The sequence below is a fragment of the Hipposideros armiger genome, unplaced genomic scaffold (assembly GCF_001890085.2).
Source record: "Hipposideros armiger isolate ML-2016 unplaced genomic scaffold, ASM189008v1 scaffold_137, whole genome shotgun sequence".
NCBI lineage: Eukaryota > Metazoa > Chordata > Mammalia > Chiroptera > Hipposideridae > Hipposideros > Hipposideros armiger.
The window spans coordinates 1509119-1533813 of NW_017731487.1; the positions used below are offsets into that span (position 1 = coordinate 1509119).

Sequence of the window (24695 nt, forward strand, 5' to 3'; positions counted from 1 at the left end):
CCCTCTACAGCTAAGATGGTGAACAACAGCTCGACCTGGAGCTGGGCTGCCGTGAGTTGCTGGGGATGGGGTAGGCTGAAGTGGGGCTGGCCGGCAGCTGGTATGAGCTTTCGTGAGCTGCCGTGAGCCGCCATAAGTGGCCATCCAATGGCCAGCGAGCGAATGCCTCACCCGGGAAGAGCACAATGATAATACCAACATGGGCCATTGAAGCGACGTCTTCCACAACTAGGCTGTAGAACAAAAGGACAGCAACTTGTCTGTTCCCCTTCCCCGATTCCCCAATGCTGTCACCCCCCCACCCAACAATTCCCCTATTAAAAAAAAAATCTGAAAAAAAAAAAAAAGAAAAAAAGAATTTTGTGTGTGTGCTTTTAACTAAAAGATGAAGTTGGGAATTAGGCATTCGCATTGCTCTGACAGAATGAATTCATGAGTTACTGTCCAGAATAACAAGACAATACCCACAAAGGACCGAGCCGGCACATAAAAGTTGCATAATACATACATCTGATTTCTTCCAAGGAGCTGTCTCTACTTCCTGTCACCCACCTGCAACCACAGGCACACCTGTGGTTACTATTGATAACTATGCCCTTTAATAACCTTCACTTTCAGCACTGCACCTCCAACCACCTCTGACACAGCATACTAAGAATTCTCACCGTGGAGCCTCCTGGACATTTCCCTGCCTTCATTCCCTTCCTGTCCTCACACCCCTCCTCCCTGACTGAGATCCCATGTCTATCCATAGACACTCCCTAGCATCCATCCTCAACAGCCTTGCCCCACTCTCACTGGTTAAAGACTGGTGCCCGAGCTGCTGGACATGGCTGGAGAAAAGCCTCCCACCACTGACTTGTCTCCCATACGCTCAGAACCACCATACACCTGTCTGGGGTCAACACCTCCACCTGTGCGCTGCAGCCCAGCCCCTCTCCTGCTCATGGACATTTCTAACTATCGCCTCCTTCGCCTGCCTCATCCATTTCTCCGTCTCTGTCGCATCATTCCTAGTATTAAACATACTCTTCCATTTCCCCACTTAAAAAAAAACCTGATCCCATTCCCTCTCCAATTATCTCATTTCTCTATTCCTTTTAAGGCAAAATCTCTCAAGTAGGTCTGTATTTGTTAGTTTGTTTATTCTCTCGAGTCTGACCCAATGACACCTTCATCCCCACCACCTCTCCGAGACACTCTTTGTCAGTGGCCCCGATGACCATCCTGCTGACTGATGGAGGGGCCAATTCTCAGTCCTCCACTTACTTCATCAAACAGGAGCATCTGACCCATTCGTCATCTCCTCCTTCCTGTAACACACGCCGCCCCCCCCCCTGGCCTCCTAAACACCATTCTCTCCCTCTCCTCTTCTCAGGCCTCCTTTTCTGTTTTTTCTATCTTTTATTAGTCCTCAGACCCCTTCTTTCCTTGTCCACTTGCAGGATGGGTCATGGCATCCATCTCTTGGCTTCGAAACCCATAAATGCTGACAACTCCCTTAATCTTTAGACCCAACTCTGCTCTGAACATCAGATTTTTATATCCAATTGCCTGCCCACCATGGCCACTGGATACTTGAAACCTAGGCCAAGCTAGTTAAAGAGAACTGTTGATTCTATTCTGACTTCCACTGCCACCTCTTCCCTCCATAAAATTTAAAAAAAATTTTTAAACAAAACAGACACTTCTGCAGTTCTTCCCATATCAATAGATGGTAACTGTGTCATTCCAGCTACACAGGCCAAACTTCACAGGGTCGTCCGGGAGTCCTCGCTTCCCCCCACACTCCACACAGACCCATCAGCAAACCCTAAAGGCACCAACTTCAAAATGCACCCGAACAGGCCACTGCTCTCCACCTCCGCCAGCCTAATCCAAGCCGTGGCCATGCCTGGACAAATCCAGCAGCCTCCTCCCTAGTCATGCGGCTCTCCCGGTCGATTCTCCACACACAAATGGAGTGATCCTTCTAAAACAAAAGTCAGATTACATCTCTTCTCTGGTCAAAACCTTCCAATGGTTTCCTAATTCACACAGGGAAAAATCCAAAGTTCTGACATGGCCATCAGGGCCCTACATAGTCCCCCAGTCCTGTCCTCTGCCCTGGCTGTCCTGCTGTCCCTTCACCAGGACAAGTATGGGATGCTGCCACCTGGTCTCGGGGAGCCCTGCAGCCGCCCCCAATGTTGGTATCATTTGCTTCCTCATTTCTCTCAGGTCCCTGCTCTAATGACACCCCATGAAAAGGGTAATCCTGACTGACCCCGGCTTAGATGCCAGAACCCCTAACTGCAATCCTCCATCCCTCCATCCCTCCTGCGAGGTTCTGAGCTGGATTTGGTGTCTCCCAGACCACAGCGCATGCTCCAGGAAAGCAGGGACTTGACTCCTGTATCCCCCATTCTCTCAGTGGGGAAATGGGAACTGCTCGCCTTCCGTCACAGGAGCAATGGAATTTTAACCAAGCAGACTCCAGGGCATGAGTGGCTGGCACCAGGAGGGCTACCGGGCACTCCCTACAGTTGCTACCCAAATGCTGCTGCAAACGCGGGGCCTCAGGAGGCCAAAGGGAGGAAGCGCCAAGAGCGGAAGGCTGCGACATCAACACGGCTGCTTCTCCACCAGCCAGGTGGCGCAGGCGCGGGCCTCACCAGTGACGGCGATGCAGGAGTCGATGGCGGCGTTCCGGCAGGCGCAGATGATCACCACGTAGTTGGTCTTGGCCAGCTTGCCTTCGATGAGCAGTCGGAACATCTCGGAGAGTCCCTCGGCCAGGGAGTAGGTGCACTCGATGATGTGCACGCTGTCGTTGCAGGAGCTGGCGGCCAGGCCGGCCAGCCAGGGCAGCTGTGCCGAGGTGACGGGCGCCACCGCGCTGGGCGCCGGCGGGAAGGGCTGCGGAGGCGCCTGCTGGTACTGCCGGATCTCCGTCAGGTGCGACTCGCGCCAGGAGCGCAGGAAGATCTGCTCCAGGTCCTCCATCAGCGGCACCTGGTCGGCGGCTGGCAACGACAAGGAGGGCGGAAGAGGCTTCAGCACCTGCCCCGTGCGCCCCACAGGGTGGCTTTATAAAAAAAACAACGGGGCAGTTCTGGGGAAATGCATGCACGCTGATTGAAAACCAACACAATCTATATTATTTATGCTACAGCGCGTTACAGACAGCTGAGAAATATAGGGAGGAATATGAAAGCAGCCATAATCTCACCATCCTAACAGAAACACAACTACTTTTTGTGTAATTCTCAGTCTTTTTTTTTTTTTCCTTCTCATGTGCAGGTTTTAAATAGCAGTAAGGGTTGTGGGCATACAACTTCAGGGCTTGCCTACTTCCCAACACACCGTAATCACGTTTCCATGATGTTTATGGTCTTCACAAATAGCACTGTTAGTGGGTACACGCCGTCCCATGATACGGAGGCACCATCATTTACTGAGCAATGTCTCTATTGGTCTTTGTATTGCTCTCAAAGAATCACCTTTGTAAATACTCCCGCAATACACATCTTTATGTACAGAACATAATGTCCTCAGCCTAAATGCTCAAAAGTGGGCTTACAGAGCCAACTAATACATATCAGCAGACCGTTTCCACAATAGAAGGTCTAAATATGTCAACTTACCATGACATTAATGGCACGAGATAATACTGGTTTTACTGCACTCAGCTCCACTGGATACCATTATCTGGGCTGTTATCAATAATTTAATTGAGAACATTTTTACTTGTTTGATTTCCTAGTTTGCATCTCTTTCATGACTAGTAAGATTGAATACTATTTTCAATCTGTGGCTGGGAATCCGCATATGCTATGCAGAGGGCTGACAAGTTATATGTAGATTTTCCACTGCGCAGATGGACGGTGCCCCAAACTCCCCTCCCCAATGTTTGTTCAAGAGTCAGCTGTACTCTCAACATTTGTTTCCTATGGGTATCTTTTGGTTTGTATGTCCAAATTTTGTATGTGGGCGAGCTGGAGGAAAGACCACACTTCGATTTAGAAGATGTGTTCCTATCCAGCTCCACCCAGCACCAGCTTCGGAGCCTTGAGCTCTCTTACAATAAAGTTTCCTGGTGTGAAAAAATGGGGATCACACCATTCACTCATTGGGCTTTGTCAAAATTTGATTAGACTAGCCGTTACAGTTCTCATCCTTAAAATCTTTCCCCTGAGCCCACGTCTCCTTCCAGAACCACCACCACCCAGCAAAGCTCCCTGGGAGAGTTGTGCACACGTCTTCCCACCTCCATTTTCTCTAACCCCCTCCCAAATGGTTCTTGTCCCCACATTCCTCATACACAACCCATCAGGGTTGTCAATCACTTCATATGCCCAAACCCAACAGCCAATAATCAGTCCTCACTCAACTCTTGGCAGGTAAATCATTTTTGAATTATCTCTATAGATTTTGAATTTCTTTAAGCCTTTCCCAGTCCCTCCCGGTGGTGACCACTGCAGTGACCTGATAACATCTGTCAGCATGGTCTCTGTATTTCATTTCCACCAGCCAGAGCCAGTCTTCACAAGGGCTCAGTGACGGTCAGTGATGAAGGTATGTGCACTTGGCACCTTCAGCAATTATTTGACCAGAGGGTCCCACAAAAGGGGAGGGAGACTCACCCAGCTGGACGAGGTAGTAGACGGTCAGCAAGAGCTGTGTCTCCTCCGAGATGGGCTGTATTGTGGCCGCCCCATATTGTTCATACGCTCGGGAGATGGACTGGGAGTTCTGGTAGCACGTGTACAGGAGCGGGCTCACGACCACATCGTTCAGGTTCCCGCACAGGTAAGGGAAGTTCCCATGGCCTGTGGAGAAAGGACAGCATCCGCTGACAGCATCCGCTTGGCGACTGGCCTCGGGCACAGCATGGGGCCCCACGAGTGTGCATCTCTGAATGGAGAGAGCTAAAGTGTGCAGGTGCGTGGCCTCTGGGGTGCCATAAGTGCTCTTTTGGGGGGAAATCTCAGCCTTCCAGCCCTTGCTGATGTAGTGCCCCTGCTCTGGTACCTGACCGGGGCGGCAGCATTTGCTTGTTCAGTTAGTCCAAGCCCTGATTTTTACAGGTGAGCACGCGAAGGCCCAGAGAGAAGTGCCTGAAGCTGGACAGCCAGCCCTTGGGCTGCTCCTGCAGCCCTGACTCTAGGACGCCGTGTGGGTGACGCCTCCGGATCTCTGCCAGGCTGTCTGCCAGCCCGCGGCTCCCTGACGGCTCCCTGTTGGCTTGGGCCTGGATCCTCCCAGAACTCTGACAAGCTGAATCAGGAAAACGAATCATTGTTCAGACCAGAGACCCTGCATACTGACAGGACATGACAAATGCTTTAGCCAGCGTGACAAGATTAATTCTGACGATGACTCTCAGAGGTGGAAGAGCCCAGGCCAGCTGGGTTCAAATCTCTTCTCCACCATTCGTGACCTATGTGACCCTAAGCAAGAAGCTTAACTTCTCTAAACCTCAGTCTCCACATTTGTAAAATGGGGTGAAGCTATGAAATCCTCATGGGGTTGCTGAGATGAGCACGTGTGTGTGTGGTCTACCTCGGAAGGCCTCCAGTTCTTCACCAAACACACTGAATGCCGGCTGTGAGCTATGTGTAGCATCACGCTCAGCTCTGGGGGGAAACCTGGTGACTGAGAGACAGGTCATGTCCTCCAGGAAACTGCTCCTCTAACCTGAGGGTGTAGGAGGGCCCCCTGAAAGGCTCCCTAAAACACAGATTGCCGGACCCCACCAGAGCTTCTGATTCAAGAATATGGGGCCTGATTCTGATTCGGGGCTGGGCTTGGGGATTCACATCTCTGACAAGGTCCTGGGTGATGCTGGTTCTGCTGGACCAGGGACCACAATTTGGGTGGCACTGCTTACAATTCTGGCTTATAGGAGGCAACATAAAGAATTACTATAAGAGGAAGGATGTGATGTTTGTCATTAAAGACGCAGGTCTGCCAGGCCCCCGCCCCGTCCTTTCTGAGGCTCCTAGATACTCAGAGTGGGTACAGGTGTGGCCCTGTCCTCACCAAGCCCGGTACCCTGCCGTGTGCTGTTCTCTCAACACTGTTCTCAGGGCGGACCACAGATAATGGCCATGCAAATAATACATGCAACACGACTGAACATTGACCTTTATTTTTGTTAGCCACCAGGGTCCAATGGGATGATAGGCCCTGCTTTGCACCCAGTTCAAAACCCAGATTTGCATCCTACTTCCGGAATACCCTGTTCACTGTTTGGCTTGCCCTTTAATAAGAGCAAAGTGTCCTTTCTTATTTCTTAATTAAGAGTAAGATACCTCTCCCACTTTCCTACCACCCCCTCTCCTCTATTCCTACAAACGTAATACCAAATACAGTATTGACTTACTTAAGAAGGATCTTACTGTGTGACGTGTGTGTGTGCACGTGTGTGTGCCGCATGTGTTACTATAAGCCAGCACACGGTACCAGCAAATGCCATCATCAAACAAGTCCTGCCGAGTCCTCACATTTCAAGGTCTCTCCCTTGATTAGAAATAGGAGTTCCTTTACTTAAACCCAAAATCTACCTGCACATAGCACACATGAATTCGCCCACTGACACAAAACAGAGATAAAATCTAGTTTTGTGTTATGCTTCTACATGGTGGCCATGGCTATATTTGCCCAACCAAAGTCAGACTTCATAGTAAAAAAAACACTAGTGGCAAAGGGTGACAACAGGACAACCCACCAGGTGAGGGCTCCTGGTCTGATAAATCAGCAGGTGGGCCAAAGACCCACCTCTAGCCCTTGGTTCTTAGCACTCGGTCTGTTACCGCGGCAGGAGCTTGATCAGGTTGGCTGAATGGAGGACAGAACAAATGAACAAGCAAATGGACAGGATGGAACAGACTTGTTGAGGAAACTGTGACAAGCTCTGTAACTCCTGGCCTCTGACACGGGGGCTACCCCATGACAGGTCCGCTTAGCTCTTTCACGGCCCTGGGAAGGGTTTTAAAGTTTGCTCAGACTGGAGTCAGCCTGGAATGGTGTCTGGGTGAGGTTCCCCCACCCCCACCATTTCTTGAACTGTACTTGCCTTTAAATATCACTGGCTTGGCCTTGCATATTTTCAGCAAGTTGTCGGGAACGGACACTGGTTCTCCGGAGGCCACAACAGGAAAGGTAACTGAAGCTGGTCCCACCAAGCCAACCTGGGGCATGTAGGACATGCCTGCGCTCTCTAGGGACACGCCAAGAGTGTTAGGAAGACACACAGATAAGGCATTCATCTCCAGCAGACCTGATGTCAGGCTGGGCAACAAATCTGCTACAACTTGACCCTTACACCCTATCTACGGAGCACCCGTCTTGGAATCACAGATTCCTGAGGTCAGAAGCATTTTTAATGGCACTCAGTCCAACCTCCCCCATCAAATGACCCAGTCTTCTCTTCAATATCCCTGCCAAGTAATAAGCAAGCCCTTTTGTAAATTCCTTTAGGATCAGGGAACTCACTACTGTGCAGGGATCCTGGATGTTGTTAAGCAACTCTAATACAGGAGAAAGACAGCCTTTCATTGTACCAAAGTTGGCCTCCCTCGTATTTTCTCACCAACACACACAAAAGCACACACACATTCACAACTGCCCCCCACCAGCAGCACTGCCCCCACTAGCACCCGATTCTTGGATTTGGGGCAAGGTTGTTGTCACTTACCATACTTAGCTCTGTTCCCACCACCCTGGGAGTAGCCACCATCTGTAGCTGATGGAGATCCTGGAGACCACCCTTTGTGGCGCTTTTTGGGGGGCCCGGAGTTTGATAAGATACCTAGACAACATTCAGAGCATGGATTAGGCTGTCACTAGGGCTGAGTTTCAATAAAACATTCCCCTGATTTGTAGAACACTTATTTGTTGTATTTTTTAAAATCAGAATTTACAATGGGTTTTAGCATCCAGTTTAGTATCTAGGGATAAGGAAACAGTCGATTTTTGTAAATGCTTCATTCCAACGTTGTACGGGTGTCAAGCTTCATCTTGGGGCCTTAAATCCTTCATCTTTAAAATGGGACAATAAAACCTACTCTGAAAGGTACTTTGACCAGGACTAAAGAGAATATATGTAAAGTACAGAGTTTGGGCCCAATAAGTGGTAGTGACCAAGACCCACATCACCATCACCATCACCACCATCATCATCATCTCACATTCCAATATATGCGATGTGATCAAAAAATACTGTGAATGTTTAAGTTTAAAAAAATTTATTATAGTAAAAGACACATTGCCATTCATCCCCCTAAAAATACTTCCCCTCACTTTGAACACACTTATTCCATTGTTCTTGCCAGTTTCTGAAGCAGCTCTGGAAATCCTCTTTCGTGAGTGTCTTTAGTTGTGCTGTCGTGGCTGCCTCCATGTCCTGAATCATTATGACTTTGGGGAAGAGCCAGAAGTCACATGGTGCCAAATCCAGTGAATAAGGTGGATGAGGACACACCGTACTGTTTTTATTTTACAGAAATTGCGGTATACCAGAAGTGATGTGTGACCCGGAGCATTGTCACGATGGAGGATGATTTACGACACACTTTAAAACACACTCTCAACCATAGCTCACACCCGGCTGGACCAAACAAGTTGAAACTTGTCACACACTGTTACTAAGACTCAATGTGCCGCTTCCCGTATTGAATATCCCTGCCTTTCCATTGGATGGCACTCGGCAGCAGCAGTCACCGTATTTTGTGATCACGCTGCATATTAACACGTGTTTCTGTAGACAAGAGGCAGCAGTCGTCACCACCACAGTTTCACCACTTGGGGGCAGTACTGACCCACCCGTGCTCCTCTCCCCACCGTGGCCGTGAAAGCTAATTTTCAGACTGAAAAAATCAAGGGACACAGAAGCTGGTACCCACTGCTGTCAACGAGTCATCCTGCCCACACTAGATGATAACATGCTCATGACTCATGCTATGTTCCTGGGTTATTCAAAATATCAAGAATTGGTTGCCTTTTTTGAAATTTTGACACGAAACTTCCCCTACATTTAGAACTATATATTCAACCCTGACTGCATATTAAACTCATCTGGGAAACTTTTAAAAGCCTCTATCCCCCATCCCAAGTAAGCCAAGACCCCAGCATCTCGTGGGGGGAGGGGAGCAAGCAGGCTGGTGACCCCTGGGTTCCCTGGTGAGTCTACGGCACTTGGTCTGATCCTCGCAACTGCCCAGTCCCCAGGGCTGAGAACCGTGGTTTACAGCAACATTTCTCTAAGTTTGGCCTGAGAAGGAGCTTGACAGGACCATCAGGGGCCTGTTAAATCTGTCTCGTCTGGGTCCCCGCTTCAAACTACAAAATCGGATCTCTAGAAATGAGAGCAAGAAAACGCCACTTCACAAGCACCCCAGTTAGGCCCAAGCACACTGCAGTTTGTGAAGGATTGCTTTGGTCTCTGAAAAGGAATCCAAAATTCTTTTTCACCTCTTCTTTAGACTGATTGAAAATGAATAAAATAAAGTGAATGAAGAGTTAAAAACATAAAGTACTTTGTTTACAAAGAGCTTTCAAACGAGGGCCCTTCAGTGCCCGCCCCCCCCCCACACACACACACACAACCTTTGAGGCAGCTCCTGCTGTTGCGCCACTTAGACCACATCTCCGACTCCCCAAACTTCCATCCTCCAGTGCCAACGGAAGAGCCCCCACAAAGACTAAGACACCTGCACCTCTAAAAACTATATCAAATTGCCAGCGTGGGGACTGGGCCTCGGTACTAAGGATGGAAGGTCTACAGATAATTTCTCCCTTTGGGACGCTGACCCTAACTGCCTCTAAGTGGGCTCTAAGCTCATAAACGCTCCCAAAGTGAAGTCACCAGGAGCTGACCCTGTGGTACCAAGGTGGACCAGCTATTTCTCGCAGTGTCTCCTGGTGGGGGAGGGGCACCTGGCATTTGGGGTGGGACGAGCATCATGAAGCCCACTCATTGCAGGACACTGAGCATCCTGACCCCCCTCCCACCCCGGGGCTGGGACAACCAGCGAAGGCTCCTGTACCCCAACCCTGCAGGGGGCATCACTTCACCACTGAGAACCACTGGGTAACTGCCTTCCAGCCCTCGTTAAACACTCCTTGTAATAGTTTCGGAAGCAATTTCCTCACATTGATTTCGGCTGTCCCCAGAGCAGGCGGGAAGGCATGGGACCTGCCACCCTTCTGCTGGGCTTTTCAACAAGGTAACTCATTCTGCCGCATCCACTGAGCCCCTCTGTGCTGGGCTCCATGGGCACCAGGGGCCCCAAGCTGCGTATGACAATGGCCTTCTCTTCACCAGCCCGACAGACACAAATGGCCATAGAACTGAGACTGACTCTTGGTGGTCCCAGGGAGGGAGCCCTCCTGCAGGGAGGAGGTGACACCCGCTAAGCTCGGAAAGGCAGGTTTAGCAGGTGGGTGGGGAGAACCCTGCAGGTGCACAGATGTGTGGCCAGGGTTTGGAGACAGAAGGGCACCTGTGTCCAGTGCAGCCAGACAGGGAGTTCTCAAACAGACACAGCCGGCTGGTCGGGGCCAGATTCCAAAAGGGCTTGAGGGCCACACTAGGGACCCAGGGGCTCTCTGCTTCCCACACCCCACCAAGGGGTGCGCATTCATCCCCACAGGAGGAGGCTCCGAGACCCAGCCTCGCAGGGCCCAGGCCGAGGGAGGCCCTTGTTCCCTGCCGTGTGGGGTGAAGGCTGAACATGTCCAGACCTCGGCGCAGGGAGGGTGGCACCAACAGCACAGGCCTCCCATCACCGTCCCCAGGGACCCAGACCGCGGCCACACGGCCACCCTAAATGAGAAGCAGCCACAGGAAGAAAAGCGGGCACCTGCCTGAGGTGCCGCACACCGGGAAGTGACAAAGGCCTGGCCTCAGGTTCCAGAAGGGAACGTGGGTTAGGACTGGGGTATCTCAGATTTCATTCAGAAAAGACACTGTTCCTTCAACTCAGAGGGAGACAATTCTCAAGATTCCCACCAGGGAAGTCCTCCGCCGGCCGCGCCACGGAAGCAGGAAGCCCCAACTCCAGGCCTGGTCACCTCTCGGCCTCTCTTGCCTCCTCTGCAAAACAGTGCTGGACCAGACGATTTCTAAAGGTTCTCCCAGTGTCCCCAGTCTCGGGTCCCTAAGTGCCGTTTAACCACGTGCATGAAGGATGGAGGACCTGGCCTCTGAAAAGGCTCCTGGCAAGTACGGAGGGGACAGCACTGAATTCAGAGTTGGAGAGCTGGGTCCCTGCTCTTCCGCCAACTCTTCCTCAGCCCACAGCCTCTGCTCCAGCAGGGGGTCTACTTAACCCCTGCCTTCACCTCCTGCTCATCTGGGTCCTCAGCTCCTCGTCCCTCTTCCTCACTTCCTCCCGTACAATCTCTAAGTAATGCTTCCCCACCTGTCACCTGCAGTTCATGTGTCACCTCCTCCAGGAAGCCCTCCCTGAACAAACTGGCTCGATGATGATGACGTGGGTGGCAATAAGGTGTCCCTTCGTGAGCTGCCAGATGTGTCCTGACTTTCCATTCAGCACCTCATCTGATCCTCTCAACTGCCCCGAGAGGAATTCTTATCTCCAGATGAGGGAACATTTAGCCATAAGACTTGTCCAAGATCCCCCAACTCTGAGAGCTGGGTTTTGGATTTATATTTATCTGATGTGCTTCGCATGATACCACATTGTCCCCTATTTTTCCAGAACCCTACAGCCCTCCCAGTACGTGGCCCACAATGAGACAGGTCACCTGCCTCAGGACAGGTTCCCACTGCTCCTTGGCATGCACACGTCACCAGCGCCAGGACTCAGGCACAGCCCCACAGACTCAGGAGGCATCTGCTGACCTGGCTGGACCCTCCGTCCAAGCAACACCAACTCCAGGAGGCTCGGTGACCTCAGCACGACGGTTCCCACGTCTCCCCAACCAACGCCTTGACTCAGAGAAGGGAGGAGCCCCGGGACCGCCACGCTACCTAGGGCCGAGGGCCGTGGCACGGCCGACAGCTTGCTCTTCGCCAGCTGTTGGTGCTTCGGGGAATCTTTGCCGTTGAAAACAGCGGGGCCCGTTGCTGCGGTTAGTGAGGGGTGGTCCGAGGCTGGTCCTGAGCAACAAGAAAGAGTAACAGAGTAGGGTCAGTTCACAGGACGCTCTGTGAGCCCGGCAAGCAGGAAATTACTTTCCTTCCATTTTTACAAACTAGCTCCTCACTGACAAGTCCCATCAGGAGGTCAGACTCAGTGACACTGCCCCTGAGAAAACACAACAAACATACATGTGCGCACACACGTGTGAACGCGTGCACACACATGTGAACACGTGCACACATGCTCCTGCTGTGCGCCAGTGAGTGCTTCCTGGTGACAGAAGGACCAGGGGGACCTGAGTGACCAGTGGGCCCCCTGAACTCCAGGACAGCCCTAAAACCGTTCCACCTTCCTTCTGCCTGCTCTTTCACCCTCCAGAGTTCAGGTTTGTATCAGACATGCTCAGGGGAGCTGTCAGGTGTGTGGTCGCCCAGGTCCAGGCTGCTCACAGGGACTGGGGCTCCCAGGTCTAAGGGTAATTCTGGGGACATTATGGGTTCTGGTCTTCTAGGGCTCACTGCATGAGCTGTGTGACCTCCCTTAATCTCCCTCTATTTCAACTTCCTCATCCATTAAACAGGGGTCATAACAGAGCCATTGTGAGGATGACATGAGTTAGCAGAAGTCCAGAGAACAGCACCTGGCAGGCAGGAAGCACTAAGTATTTGCTGTTACTATAATCTTACTTAACTCTTAAACAAAGCTGCAAATTGGACAGAAAATATCTTCTTCAACTTTACAGATGAGGAAATGGAGACTCAAAGAGTTTAAACGAGTTACCCCAAATCGCCCAGCTAGAAGGCAACAGTGCTGGGAGTTACTCCCGGGCACGCTGATGGCAAACACACTGGTCTCTCCAGTTGCCATGGGTGTAGTGGTGACCATGGCAGATACACCATGCGGAAAGGGAAGCCTGGTGCCTCTGGAGGACACCATGTTCCCAGCCCAGGTGCAACCTCTTTGTAACAGATGTGATGAACCAGGCGGGGGCAAGGGCATTGGCACCCCCTCTCCAGGCCCCTCTACAAACCCTGTGGGCAGGAGTGAGGAAACCCCAAGTCCCTGAGAAGGCTGCTACCTACTGTGATAACAGCTACCACGCTTATCAGGTCTGCTCAGGATGGAAAAACGCCAAGCACATCAGCCAGAAATACCCGCTGTCAAGCCTTGACTCGGCTGTCTGCTGCGCGGCAGATCCCAGCCAAGGACCGAGGCAAGCACCAGCGAGCCTCACTTTCCCAGTCAGGACAACAGGGAAGCGAAAGCCTGCTCGCAGGGGGCTTGCTGGGGTTCGGCAAGATACACACACACACACAGCTAGGGAGTGCTGAGCACACGACAAAGAACCCTGTCTGGTCGCTCTGCCCCATCCATGAGCTCAGGTCTAGCACTGACTTAGTGCCCATGACACAGCAAGCTCTAGGCTGCAAAGTGGGGGTACAGAGGCATCCTAACACCCCATCCCACAAACCAGGGGGGTCACGTGACATAGCAAACAGGACTGCAGAACACCTTTCCAAACAAAACACAGCATTCCCAATTCAAGATGAAAAGCAAAGGCATTGCAGTAAAAGCGAACACCCCTATTTATGTTGACGTTTGGGGGCCCAATCGAGCAGCCACGCTGCTGGCACACCAGGCCCGTGGAGTCAGCACCTATGCAGCTGCTCCATCGCCTCACCTGCCTGCTGGGTTCCCGTGGGGATGCTCGGGTTCGCACCAGGAGTGGGCTCGCTGGAGGAGGCAGGTGGAGGCCCGGAGCTGTCCAGCGGCAGGAAGAGAGACCCGGAGCAGGAGCCGGCGGGGGGCTGCCGGCCTCGGAACTCTGGGGGGAAGATGTGTGCATGAGAACCCACTACTCCCGCCAGGCATGAGAAGGTTTCCTAGGCTGGGATTTGTCCTGCAGGAGAGCTAGGTATGCACATAACCATAATGGTGCCAGCCTGGTCTTGGCTTCAGTGTAGCCAGGGGACAGGGATGTTAACCATGCCAAGGGCAAGGGGATTGCCTGAGGGACAGTTCTGTCAGGAGTGGCAGCAATAGTGCGCATTTGGGGAAAAGAGAAAAACATGATATAATGGGTCATCCAATCACTGTCCTTCAAGTCCAAGGAAAGAACAGAGCATCACTCAAAGGTAAAAGAATAAGCAATACCTTCCTCCATCCCATGAGTCACCCTCTGTCCCAGTGACATATCTAACCTGTGAGGTACTTGGTCACAGCAAATGATCAAAGACTCTTAACTGGTCCCACATGGGAAAGAACCACTGCCTCCCCAGGACCTAGGAAATGGCACATAATAGGAACTCAAGAAATATTTATTGAGTGATGTAAGAAAAGGGGAGGGGAAGGAAAAGAGCAGTGGGAGAGGTAGACAGGGGGACGCCCAGAGCCAGCCCCTCCTGAAGGCCACTGAAGCTGGCTGGGAGAGTCCAGGCGACCAGCAGTGAACCGACACAGGTAAGTAGGGACAGAGGCTAGTTCTCCTGGTCATCTCACTGAGAACCCCTCCACACCGGTTAAGTGGGAGTATCTGTGAGCACTGGAGGCTGAACCTCTAAAATCCACCCCCTGCCTCTTCCCTTCATGGCTGACTGTAGCCATGCACCATACAGGGGAGGCAGAGAAGCGGGCAGTGGAGGCCCGTCACTGCGTCAAGGACCATCCTGTGAGCTGGGTTCAGGGTGGGGAGCGGGGACATCATTCCAGCCAAGCTTTCTCTAAATCAGGGTTTCTCAACCTTGCACCACTGACATTTTGGACTGCATAATTCTCTGTGGGGAGCCATCCTGTACACTGTAAGATGTTTAACAGCATCCCTGCCCCCCACCCACGGGATGCCAGTAGGACTCTCCCGTCATAATCATCAAAAATGTCTCCAGACAAAATCCCCTCGATTGAGAACCTCTTCCCCAAATACCTGCCACAAGAAGGCACAGTGTGGCCCTCTGTCAACATTTAAATGGCCCATACAATTAGGCTGAACACCTGTAATGCAAGTGCCGTTTTAGTTTCACAGGGCTGATCTCACACCTTGCCTGCTCTATGGCCATCTCTCCCCAAAGCCTGGCTGACGGGCACCTGGCTCACCTGGAGGACAGCCCCTTCACACACCCCACGCCCTTTGGAGCTGAACTGCTCACCTGAGCCTTTCCAACAAATGAGAGGTCCTTTGGTTAGAGCCCCTTGTGCGTTACGGACCAGGTAATACTTCAAGTGTTTCTGCTTCTTGGGCTGAGTGGTCAGCTTAAGGTTTATGTGATTGGAGAATTCCGTGAAGTAACAAAAGCCTTTCTTTCCACAGCCAACACAATTCCCAGAGAAACCTGGAGGAGGAAACAAACCATGAATGTCCTTGACTTACCACCAAAGTCCTCTTCAGATAACACACACGTCATCGAAACTGACTATTCACATCTTCTACCACCAACCAGAGAATTCCACAGGGCAAAGGTCCCCATCATTTTATGGTGGCCCAGGGGTCAAGATGGCCTTGACGCAAACAGAATAATGGCCAAGAAGACTTGGTCATAGAGGTGAACCAGGCAAGTTTGGAAGATTGAACTTGCTCAGAGGCATATCTGAAAGCCTATACACAGAGCCAACTTTATAGGATGAGAACTATTCCATCAACTGCCTGCACTGACCAAGTCCTTGCAATAATTTGGGATGCCCCCATTTTCTTTGGTGCTGGCCAATTACAGAATCTCAAAGCAATGAGACCGCTGACACTGGATACACGGGGAGACCTGTTGAGCATCCAAAATTCCATCCTGGAGTCAAGTGATTCAATTCCATGAGCTGCTGAAAAGAAATGGAGACACCTCCACCATGCGCACACAGCCAGGACGGTGGTGAGTGAGCTTTGGAGACTCAGCCGCCAGTGGAGTGGAGACACTGCACTAGAATGCAATGGTCATGGGGTGCATGTCCTCCTTCATGAAGTCACAGTGAGCCACAGAGGCTCCCAACAGCTCTGAGGCTCCAGGAACGCTGTCTATACAGTGACAATGGCAAAACCACCTCCTATGAGCTATTAAAATCCAGAGAACAAGCTTAAGAAGACCTTTACAAACTGTAAAGTCTATTCAAATGGGGCTCATCGGAACTGTTGGCTAATCTGAGAGAAACACGGAGATTGGGCTTTTGTCTCTGAGGATTGTCTTGTTGACACTCACTGTCTCTAGAAGACCCTCCTCAAGACCTTGCCTCGCCCACTCGTACATCTGGTCTCTACGGTAGCAGGCCCTTTGGGAGAGGAGACCCTGACGCTGAGACTAATTTATTTTATCATATTCTCTGGCTGACAAGTTTACAGTGGTCATTTCGACCTAGGCCATGGGGGCCACATGGCTCTGTGCATAAGCTCTGCTTTTAAATAGAGGATCCCTGAGGCCTCTGGCTAGTGCTCAAAATAGCATCAGTTGGTGAAGGTTCAAAACATCTCCACAGAGAAATTAGGTATTTACATTACAGAAACATAGTGGATTCTCTATTTTATTTCAAGCAAATTTAATGTTCCTTAAAAGGCCTTAGAAATAAGCACCAATCTCCTGGTCTAGCCATACGACAGTTACAGGTTACTTTAACCTTCCAGAATCCTCTTCCCTCTGCACCAGAGCAAACAGATAAGATACTGAAGGAAAGTTTACTTGTTTTTAAAGGGAAGGAAGGGAGCTAACGTGCACAGAGAAGCAGTGACATTCTTGCCCATTCACTGTCATCCAGACAGGTCACTCAGCTTAACAATACCCAGTCAATCAGGACAGCAAAACCTTCTTCTGGAAAACCAGAGAGACTAATTTATCCAAAGCAGATAAAGAAAGGGTGGCATTCGAGTCTAGCACGAGAACGAAGTCTAGACCCATAGCCTGGTGTTCAGGCTGCCCCACACCCCGCAGCTCCAGCTTTATTTCCTGGTCCTCACTGTGCTAGGCCGAATTCCTACTGGACGCCCCTGCCCACTCCCGCCACCCTCCTGCCTCTGGGGCCACACTTTTCCTCACTTGAGCCCCACCTGCACACACCCTGCTTAGCACTCGATGCTCAGCTCAAATACCCACTCCCCCAGAGCCTTCCTTTTCCCGAAGGGCTGGGACTCACTGGTCTCCACGCCCCTATGGCCTCTTTATATTGTTCAGAGGGCCCTGGTAACTTCTTCCTTAGTGTTATAGTTATTGAGATGCGTGTCTTTTTCCCCATAACTATCCCATGCTTCCAAAGGGCCGGGATCATGGTGTGACTACGTGGAGGTGCGGGTTGCATCTGTGTACATAGGTGTGTGTGCCTGGCACATGGCAGACTGTCGGTAAATAGTGGAAGGGAAGGGAGGAGAGAAGAAACAAGCTACCTGTAAGAGTGAACCCTGAGAGATTTCCGCATACACGCTGAAGCAATAATCTAATGTTTTTATTGTTTCTTTTGTCTCCAACCTGGGAACCTTGAGATAAACACCTCAACTGCCATCTAAGAAAAGGTCCTAAGAAGCCTCCCAAGCTCTCTGGAAGGGACTCTGATCCTGAGTGTCAAAAAGATGGAGGAGGGCCAGCCAAGTGGCTCAGTTGGTTAAGAGCGCGAGCCCTGAGCAACAGGATCACCGGTTCGATTCCCACATGGGCCAGTGAGCTGCGCCCGAGCTGAGCTGGTGCTGAGCTGCCAACAGGTGGCAGGATGGCTCAGCTGGTGAGAGCACATGCTCCTAACAACAAGGTTGCAGATTCGACTCCCACATGGGATGGTGGGCAGTGCCCACCTGCAGCTAAGATTGAACATGGCACCTTGAGCTGAGCTGCCGAAGGGCGGCCAGATTGTGACTGGACTTGGAGCTGAGGTAGCTGCGCCCTCCACAACTAAGACTGAAGGACAACAACTTGTCTTGCCTGTTCCCCTTCCCCAACTCCTCAATAAAATCTTTTAAAAAGAAAAAAAAATGGAGAACTACAACAGAGCTGCAAGATCAAGGATGCTAAGAACAGCTCGCCAAGCCCTGCACTGTCATCCCTTTACAGAAACAGCTAACGAGATTACAGGCCTTTGTCCCACCAGAAATGTGGGCTGTGGGGCCATTTCAGAGGCAGTGATGGGGACCACCGACCATAAGGAGCTCCTCTTTGTAGTTTGGGAATGAAATGGAAACCTGGGTCTTCCTGGTATAGTAGTAAGTTGCTTAGGAAGCCACCAAGCAAACTGCTCTCCCGCTTTGGCAAAAACTTCTTGGCCGGGAGAATCCGCTGCTTTTCTGAGAAGGCCAACCAAGAAAACCACAGGACGGCTCACCAACCAGCCCCAGGAAACGGGGGCGTGGCTTCAACCACCCCAGCCGAACGTATGAGGTAATTCTAATTTTTCGAGACATTGTCTGGAAGGCAATAAAAGTTTTCATGAGGAAGAACGAAATAAGCCATTCTCTTTGGAAACCACCCTTAGGACGTGGGAGTCTGTAATCATCTCTTTGGAAGACAAGCCTAGAAAGTAGGCCATGCAGCCTGACTCCACACATTCCCACCAGGCACAAATATCCAGACTAAAAGAGAGCAGTCCTTCAGTGTACTGTCCCATGGGAAACGTCCCATAGAAACGACTTTCCATGACCACGCAGAGAGAGCACTGCGATCTTCCTGGGGGTCCAGTTTAGCAGCTATGGGTGGCATTTGTTTAACAAGCGTATCCCTGAATGGGTGCTTGTGGGCACCGGCCACTGGGCCAGGCTGTCCCTTCTCTTGGCAGGAAAGCGCCTATCCTCTCTCTCCACCCCCCTTCACTGCAATGGAGCATGAACACACTTGCAAATCAGAAGAACCTGGGTTCAAACCCTGCCTCGCTACTTATGTGACACTGAGTAGATTAATTAACATCTCTGAGCTTTGCTTTCCTCACCTGTAAACAAGATGATAGTAGAGAACGTTTACTGCACACTGATCATATGCCAGGCACTGTACCAAGCACTTTACATTACAAACGTTCTTGTTTAAACCTCCAGAAGCCCTATAAAACCATTTGTAGGCTCCCAGTTTACAGATGAGGGAATCAAGGCACAGAGAGGCAATAACTGGGCCACAGATACAGGGTAGAAAGTCTGGGAGTTGGGACTGAACCATTCTGCTATGCTAGCTCCTCACAAAAATCCACCTGGAAGGAGCACGTGGAGGGTAAAGTGCCCACTATGTGTCCAGCACACAGTAGGTATTCAGCAAGCGTCATTTCTCCTTCCTCTCCCTTGGACAGGCATAGCTGTATTGGGGCGGGGGCGGGAGAGGCACAGGTGCAGACAGGAGACTCAAGTCTGACCCTAGTACCTAGGTCCCCACAGTGCCAGAAGGGAGATAATGGGGGAAGTGGTGCAATCTATCCGGGTTTCCATTTCCCAGCCATAAAAGGGAAGGTGAGGACTAAATGGGCTCTATGCTTCCTTCCAGAACCAAAGGTATATGATTCTTCTTTGAAGTAACCACAGTGGCTTCCTTCGAACACGGCAAGTCATCTCTCTGAGTACACAGCTATGACAGGCTGCAGGAGACCCATCTGGGACAAACTCAAGGCGGGTGGATGGTCCAACACTCTGCTGTTTGAAACAGAACTATCAGGACACCGTAATTATCTGGAATCCTGCAATAGGCTCGTAACTACTTCCCCTGCCTCAGTTTCTATCGTTTAATAAAAATCAATTATTCATGTGACCTACAAAAGAGCTTTCAAAAATGCAAATTAGAACATGGTAATTGCCTTATTTGAACACTTCTGGTGTTTCTTTAAAATACAAACTATAGGGAAAAATCTAGAAAAGAAGGACAGGTAAATGAAGAGAGACAACAAATAAGAGAGACTTAAGAGATATAGCAACCAAATGCTTTGGGAGAGTCTCATTTGGAACTTGATTCAAAAAAACCAACTTTAATCAAGTTATCAAACAAAATCTGAACACACTGGAGACTTGAAAATATTAAGGAATTATTGTTAAATTTTTTAGGTATGATGATTGTACTGGATTTCCAACAAAAAGCCCTTATCTTTTAGAGATACACACTGACTCACTTACAGATGAAATGACATGATGTCTGGGATTTGCTTCAACATAATTTGGAAGGTCATGAAGACGGAAGAGTTATGAGTGAAAGCCAGGCTAGCCGTGTGTTAGTAACTGTCAAAGACGAAAGACAGAGAGGTTAGATTATGACCCTCTTCCCTCGACTCCTCCAGTTTGAAAATGGCTCCCGGGTACTGCAGCCTTTTCCAAGGGGGACCCTACTGCGCCCTTCTCAGCAGCCTCTGCTCCAGCCACAGGGAGGTCTCACCATGCCCTCGGCATGCTGACTCCCTTCATGCACGAGGGTCCCTGGGCCTGAGATGCCCTGCGTCCCCTAGGACGTGAGCACCCGGGCCAGGTCCTCCGGGCTCAAGTTCAGGACCTACCATTTACTAGCTGGGTGACCCCGAGCAAGTCAGTTACCCCTTCTGTGCCTTTGCTTCTTTCTCTATAAATGCTAGATCATAATGTGCCCGCCTCTCCAGGTTCTTTTAACTTAGGACAGTTTCCTGCACATGGTTAAGTCTCAATAAAGTAGCTGCTGTTACTATTCTCCAACCGGCAAAATTCCACTCATTTTTCCGGGCCCCATTAGAACACCTCATCCTCTGAGATGGCTCTCCCATGGCTGGGAGTTGTGTGCAGCACCTTACATCCTTGGCTATAAGATGCTACACAGAGATTTAAATAAGCTTTATTTGGTGTGGCTCTGAGTCTCCGCCTGTGTTCTCCCAGGGAAGGACCGCGTCGGACTTGGCTTTGGGGCTCCGGGCTAAACCTCAGCTCTGCCTTCAGTTTGGGTTTATACATTCCAAAACTACTTAAATTATTTGTCTGCTGAATGAACAGAAACCTCATTTACTCCCATCTAAGAAATGAACATTCTACTTAGACGTTTTCTACTCCTATATCTTAGCTATCAGGCAATTTAGATGGATTACCATAAAAAAATTGAAACATACACCTGGATTCTAGTCTTTCAACTTTCTCAGACAAAAATTCCTCAGTTGATTCAAAGTCACTAAAACAAGACTCTCTTCATAATAAATTATGGGGGTGGGGGAGAGCTAAAGCCATCGCTTCCCCTAAGATAATCCACAGCTTCCATTTTATAGGTCACTAAAAGGCACTGAGCCCCAGCCCCCGGAGGCCTGCCGGGCCACCTTGTCCTGTGCAGCCACTGGGGTTAATTGCAGGAAACCTAAACAGTGTTAAGTGTGCAAGCTGAGAGCATAGTTATTTTAAAAGAAGAAAGCATTCTTATTACCAACTGGCCCGGTGACCCACCTCCAATGGCTTTTTGGCGAGCAATTAACAGACACCACTTCCTCTGCACTGAGGGGCTGAAGCCGTTACCGGGCTGGTGCTGAATGCACTGAGTCTTGTCTCCACATTTCAAGACACAGAACCGCCTCGATTTACTACCCTCGCAATTCTCTTAGTCACAAAGTGGTGGAAGTCAGGCAAACCCTCACCACCGGCAGATGAAACGCTAACCAAGCCACCAGGTCATCTTCCCAACGGGGTTCATCCTGAGCAGCCTTTAAGCAAATTAGATCAGAACTGGAATGACTGGCAGTTTCTTTGGGAGAGTGGATTTTCTGGCATTTTTTTGTTTGCAAGAACTAGTTACAATTAGCCCATGAACCTGCCTTAAAAGAGAGTCGGAATAAACTTTCTCTCCCTGGTCATTGTCCCAGGGCCACGTCTGTCCCTCCAGTCAGCACCCCTCTGCCTTGGTTCAGAGGTCACACGTGGCCATGTCCCACCCCACCCCAGGCGGCAGGAGCCATTTCTTTTTCTTCTCTGTGTCAATCCTTGCTCTCTCCCCTCCTCACCCTTCCGTCCTATGCACAGTGCTTCAGACATAAATTGTGCTCAATAAATGTCCCGGGGGGAAGGGAGGTTAACCTACAAGTTTTCCCCATAAACTCTCACCATCAAACTGACTTCTACAATGAAGATTATTCCTGAGGCTACGTCTGAAATAGACAGATCACTACCAACCCTTCTGTCTGCCAAGTTCTCCTCCAAAGGAGACACCAAGTCAGGGGAAGGGGCCCAACTTTGGAAGGGTCAGGAGCACATGTGGACATCACCTCCCCACTTTATGGATGAGGACACTGAGGCCCAGACGCCATAAGCACCCCTGTGGTCAGATGCAGGACTAAAAGCCAGCCCTCGAGCTTTCGGGTCCAAACCTCACATCTCCCCTGATTTTGTTCCACTAACGGGGGAATGTGTTGAGCACAGGGTCTGGCACACAGTAAGAGCTCAATAAATGTCTGAACAAATGAGAGCCAGGCTTGAAACGGCTTGGCCTCCGCTCTGCACTGACGTCGGGGTCTCTGGGGGCCAGTTGTCATGTGAAAGATCAAGCCTGCATTTCCCCCATGCTGACCGTAACCAGGACACGGGACCATGAAGTATGGCGGTTACAGGGTAGAATTTGGAGCCAGAAGATCTGAGTTTGAATCCTGCCCTTTACTCATGTACCCTTGGGCAAGTTCATGAACAGTTTCAAGTTCACCTATAAAACCAGAATTAGAATGACACCTCCTGAGAGGTGAGAAGTAAACCAAAAAAGAGAATGGATGGAGGGTGCCGGGCAGTTACTGTGGTTATGAACGTTCTAGAGGCAGGAACACATACTCAGCCTTTTTCTCCTTCTACCTCACATCTGATGTCTTCCGGGAGGATCTAGGACAGGGTTTGGATCCCATTCCTGACACAGTAAGCACTTAGGGAAGGTTCGATGAATACAGGTACCAAAAAAATATACTACATGATGGGCTTTCCACAGGAAGGTAGTCACATTTTAAAATAGGTGTCACTTGGGCCGGCTGAGTGGCTCAGCTGGTTAAGAGCGCGAGCTCTGAGCAACAGGATCGCTGGTTCGATTCCCACATGGACCAGTGAGCTGCGCCCAAGCTGAGCTGACGCTGAGCTGCCAACAGGTGCCAGGATGGCTCAGCTGGTGACAGTTTGACTCCCGCAGGGGATGGTGGGCTACGCCCACCTGCAACTAAGATTGAACACGGCACCTTGAGCTGAGCGGCCATGAGCTGCCAAAGGGCGGCCAGATGGTGACTGGACTTGGAGCTGAGCTAGCTGCACCCTCCACAACTAAGATTGAAGGACAACAATTTGGCTGTTCCCCTTCCCAATTCCCCAATAAAATCTTAAAAAAATAATAATAATAAAAAATAATAATAAAATAGGTATCACTTGCATTTCATTCCCCAAAGAAACAGTCTACCAAAAGACATAAAGGGTGGGGTGTGACATGCTGATGAAGAGGCCACAAAGGTGGCCTATCTGTCACCACCAAAGGCCTCCTTTGTCCCCACCCAACATGCAGACAAAGAGAAGAGCAAAGGAGAAACTTACCAAGAAGGGCGTTGTGCCCGTTATCATCTGGCAGGAACCTTTTGTCAACGGCACACACCAGGAGGTGGTCCGGCAGGCTGGGGGACTTGGCCCCCACGAGGAGGAAGCCTGCAGGGACGTCGATGGGCTCATTGGAGATGGAGGCGAGACGCAGGTCCTTCCCCGCCTGGCAGAACCCTAGGAGGAACGGACAGGGCTCACGCACGCAGCCAAGAGGCTTCCAGAACCAGGATCGGCATGGGCAAAAGGATGAGAACATTCTGGATCTTGTTGGAACCAACCCTTACCTCTGGACATGGCTGACTTTAAAATTATTATAATTCTGAGAGATAAAATTATAACCATGGTTATTAATGACACTTAACCCCATGTTTTTATGATTATCGGTATCACATATATTAACACATATTAATGTACAAATGAAGCTCAAGAGGTAAAAAGTGTAGAGAAATGATGATCAATTAAAATGTATACAAGATAAATCCATTAGAAAATGTGAGTGATTTGGTATTTTTTACACCCTGCATTTTACGTGTATGAGGTCAGGCGAGGGTCAGGAATGAAGGGTGAGAACCTGGTGACACCGGTTGCCTCTGGGGAGGGGCCTGGGCGACCAGGACACAGAGGAGACTCACCAGTATAGGGAGACTGTCACTCTATACGCGTTTGAACCTTTTGTATTTAAGAGCTTTTAAATATATTTCCCATTTAAAAAATTAGTGTCCAGAAATATCTGGGGGAAAAAGGAAGGAGGAGGAAACAGCTGATTTTATCTGGATAGGCCCTTGCCAGGCCTTTTCTCGCTGAGGCACATTCAGCCGGATGCCCTGTGCCTCTGCCAACCTTGGTTGCCAACTGAGATGATGGGATGATGGTTACCAACTGGATGCGCCCAAGGCCTTCCCTCCAAAACTGTACAGGACATTACAGAGACTCTCCTCCCATGAGCACCTGCTTTACCATCGACAGGCGCTGTCTCAAGTCCTCCCCTCTGCCCTGGGGGGAAGGCCGGAGGGCGGGAGGCTGTGCGCCCACTGTGTGCAGCACCCGGCCAGGCGCGCTCTGCAAAGCTCCCGTGGATCACCTACGGGGGTGGAGCCGGTCTGACTCTCAGACTTGGGTGGCTCCCCTTCATCGTCTTGGGCAAGTTCAGAAAACTCTCTGCGGTTGAGGTCAGGCACCCAGCGGGT

The 24695-nt window shown here is 50.4% G+C and overlaps 1 protein-coding gene across 2 annotated transcripts in view; it reads right to left on the bottom strand.

The window, feature by feature from the left end:
- Positions 1-24695, bottom strand: part of GREB1 (growth regulating estrogen receptor binding 1) — a 61737-nt gene that overhangs the window by 30749 nt on the left and 6293 nt on the right. For both annotated transcript variants that reach the window (XM_019649996.1, XM_019649995.1), the window contains exons 3-10: positions 23506-23682; positions 15236-15418; positions 13774-13917; positions 11981-12109; positions 7682-7795; positions 7061-7204; positions 4626-4811; positions 2655-3005 (exon numbers count right to left, since the gene is read on the bottom strand). In XM_019649996.1, the coding sequence (XP_019505541.1) occupies positions 2655-3005; positions 4626-4811; positions 7061-7204; positions 7682-7795; positions 11981-12109; positions 13774-13917; positions 15236-15418; positions 23506-23682 (1428 nt within the window). The remainder of the gene's footprint in view (positions 1-2654; positions 3006-4625; positions 4812-7060; positions 7205-7681; positions 7796-11980; positions 12110-13773; positions 13918-15235; positions 15419-23505; positions 23683-24695) is intronic.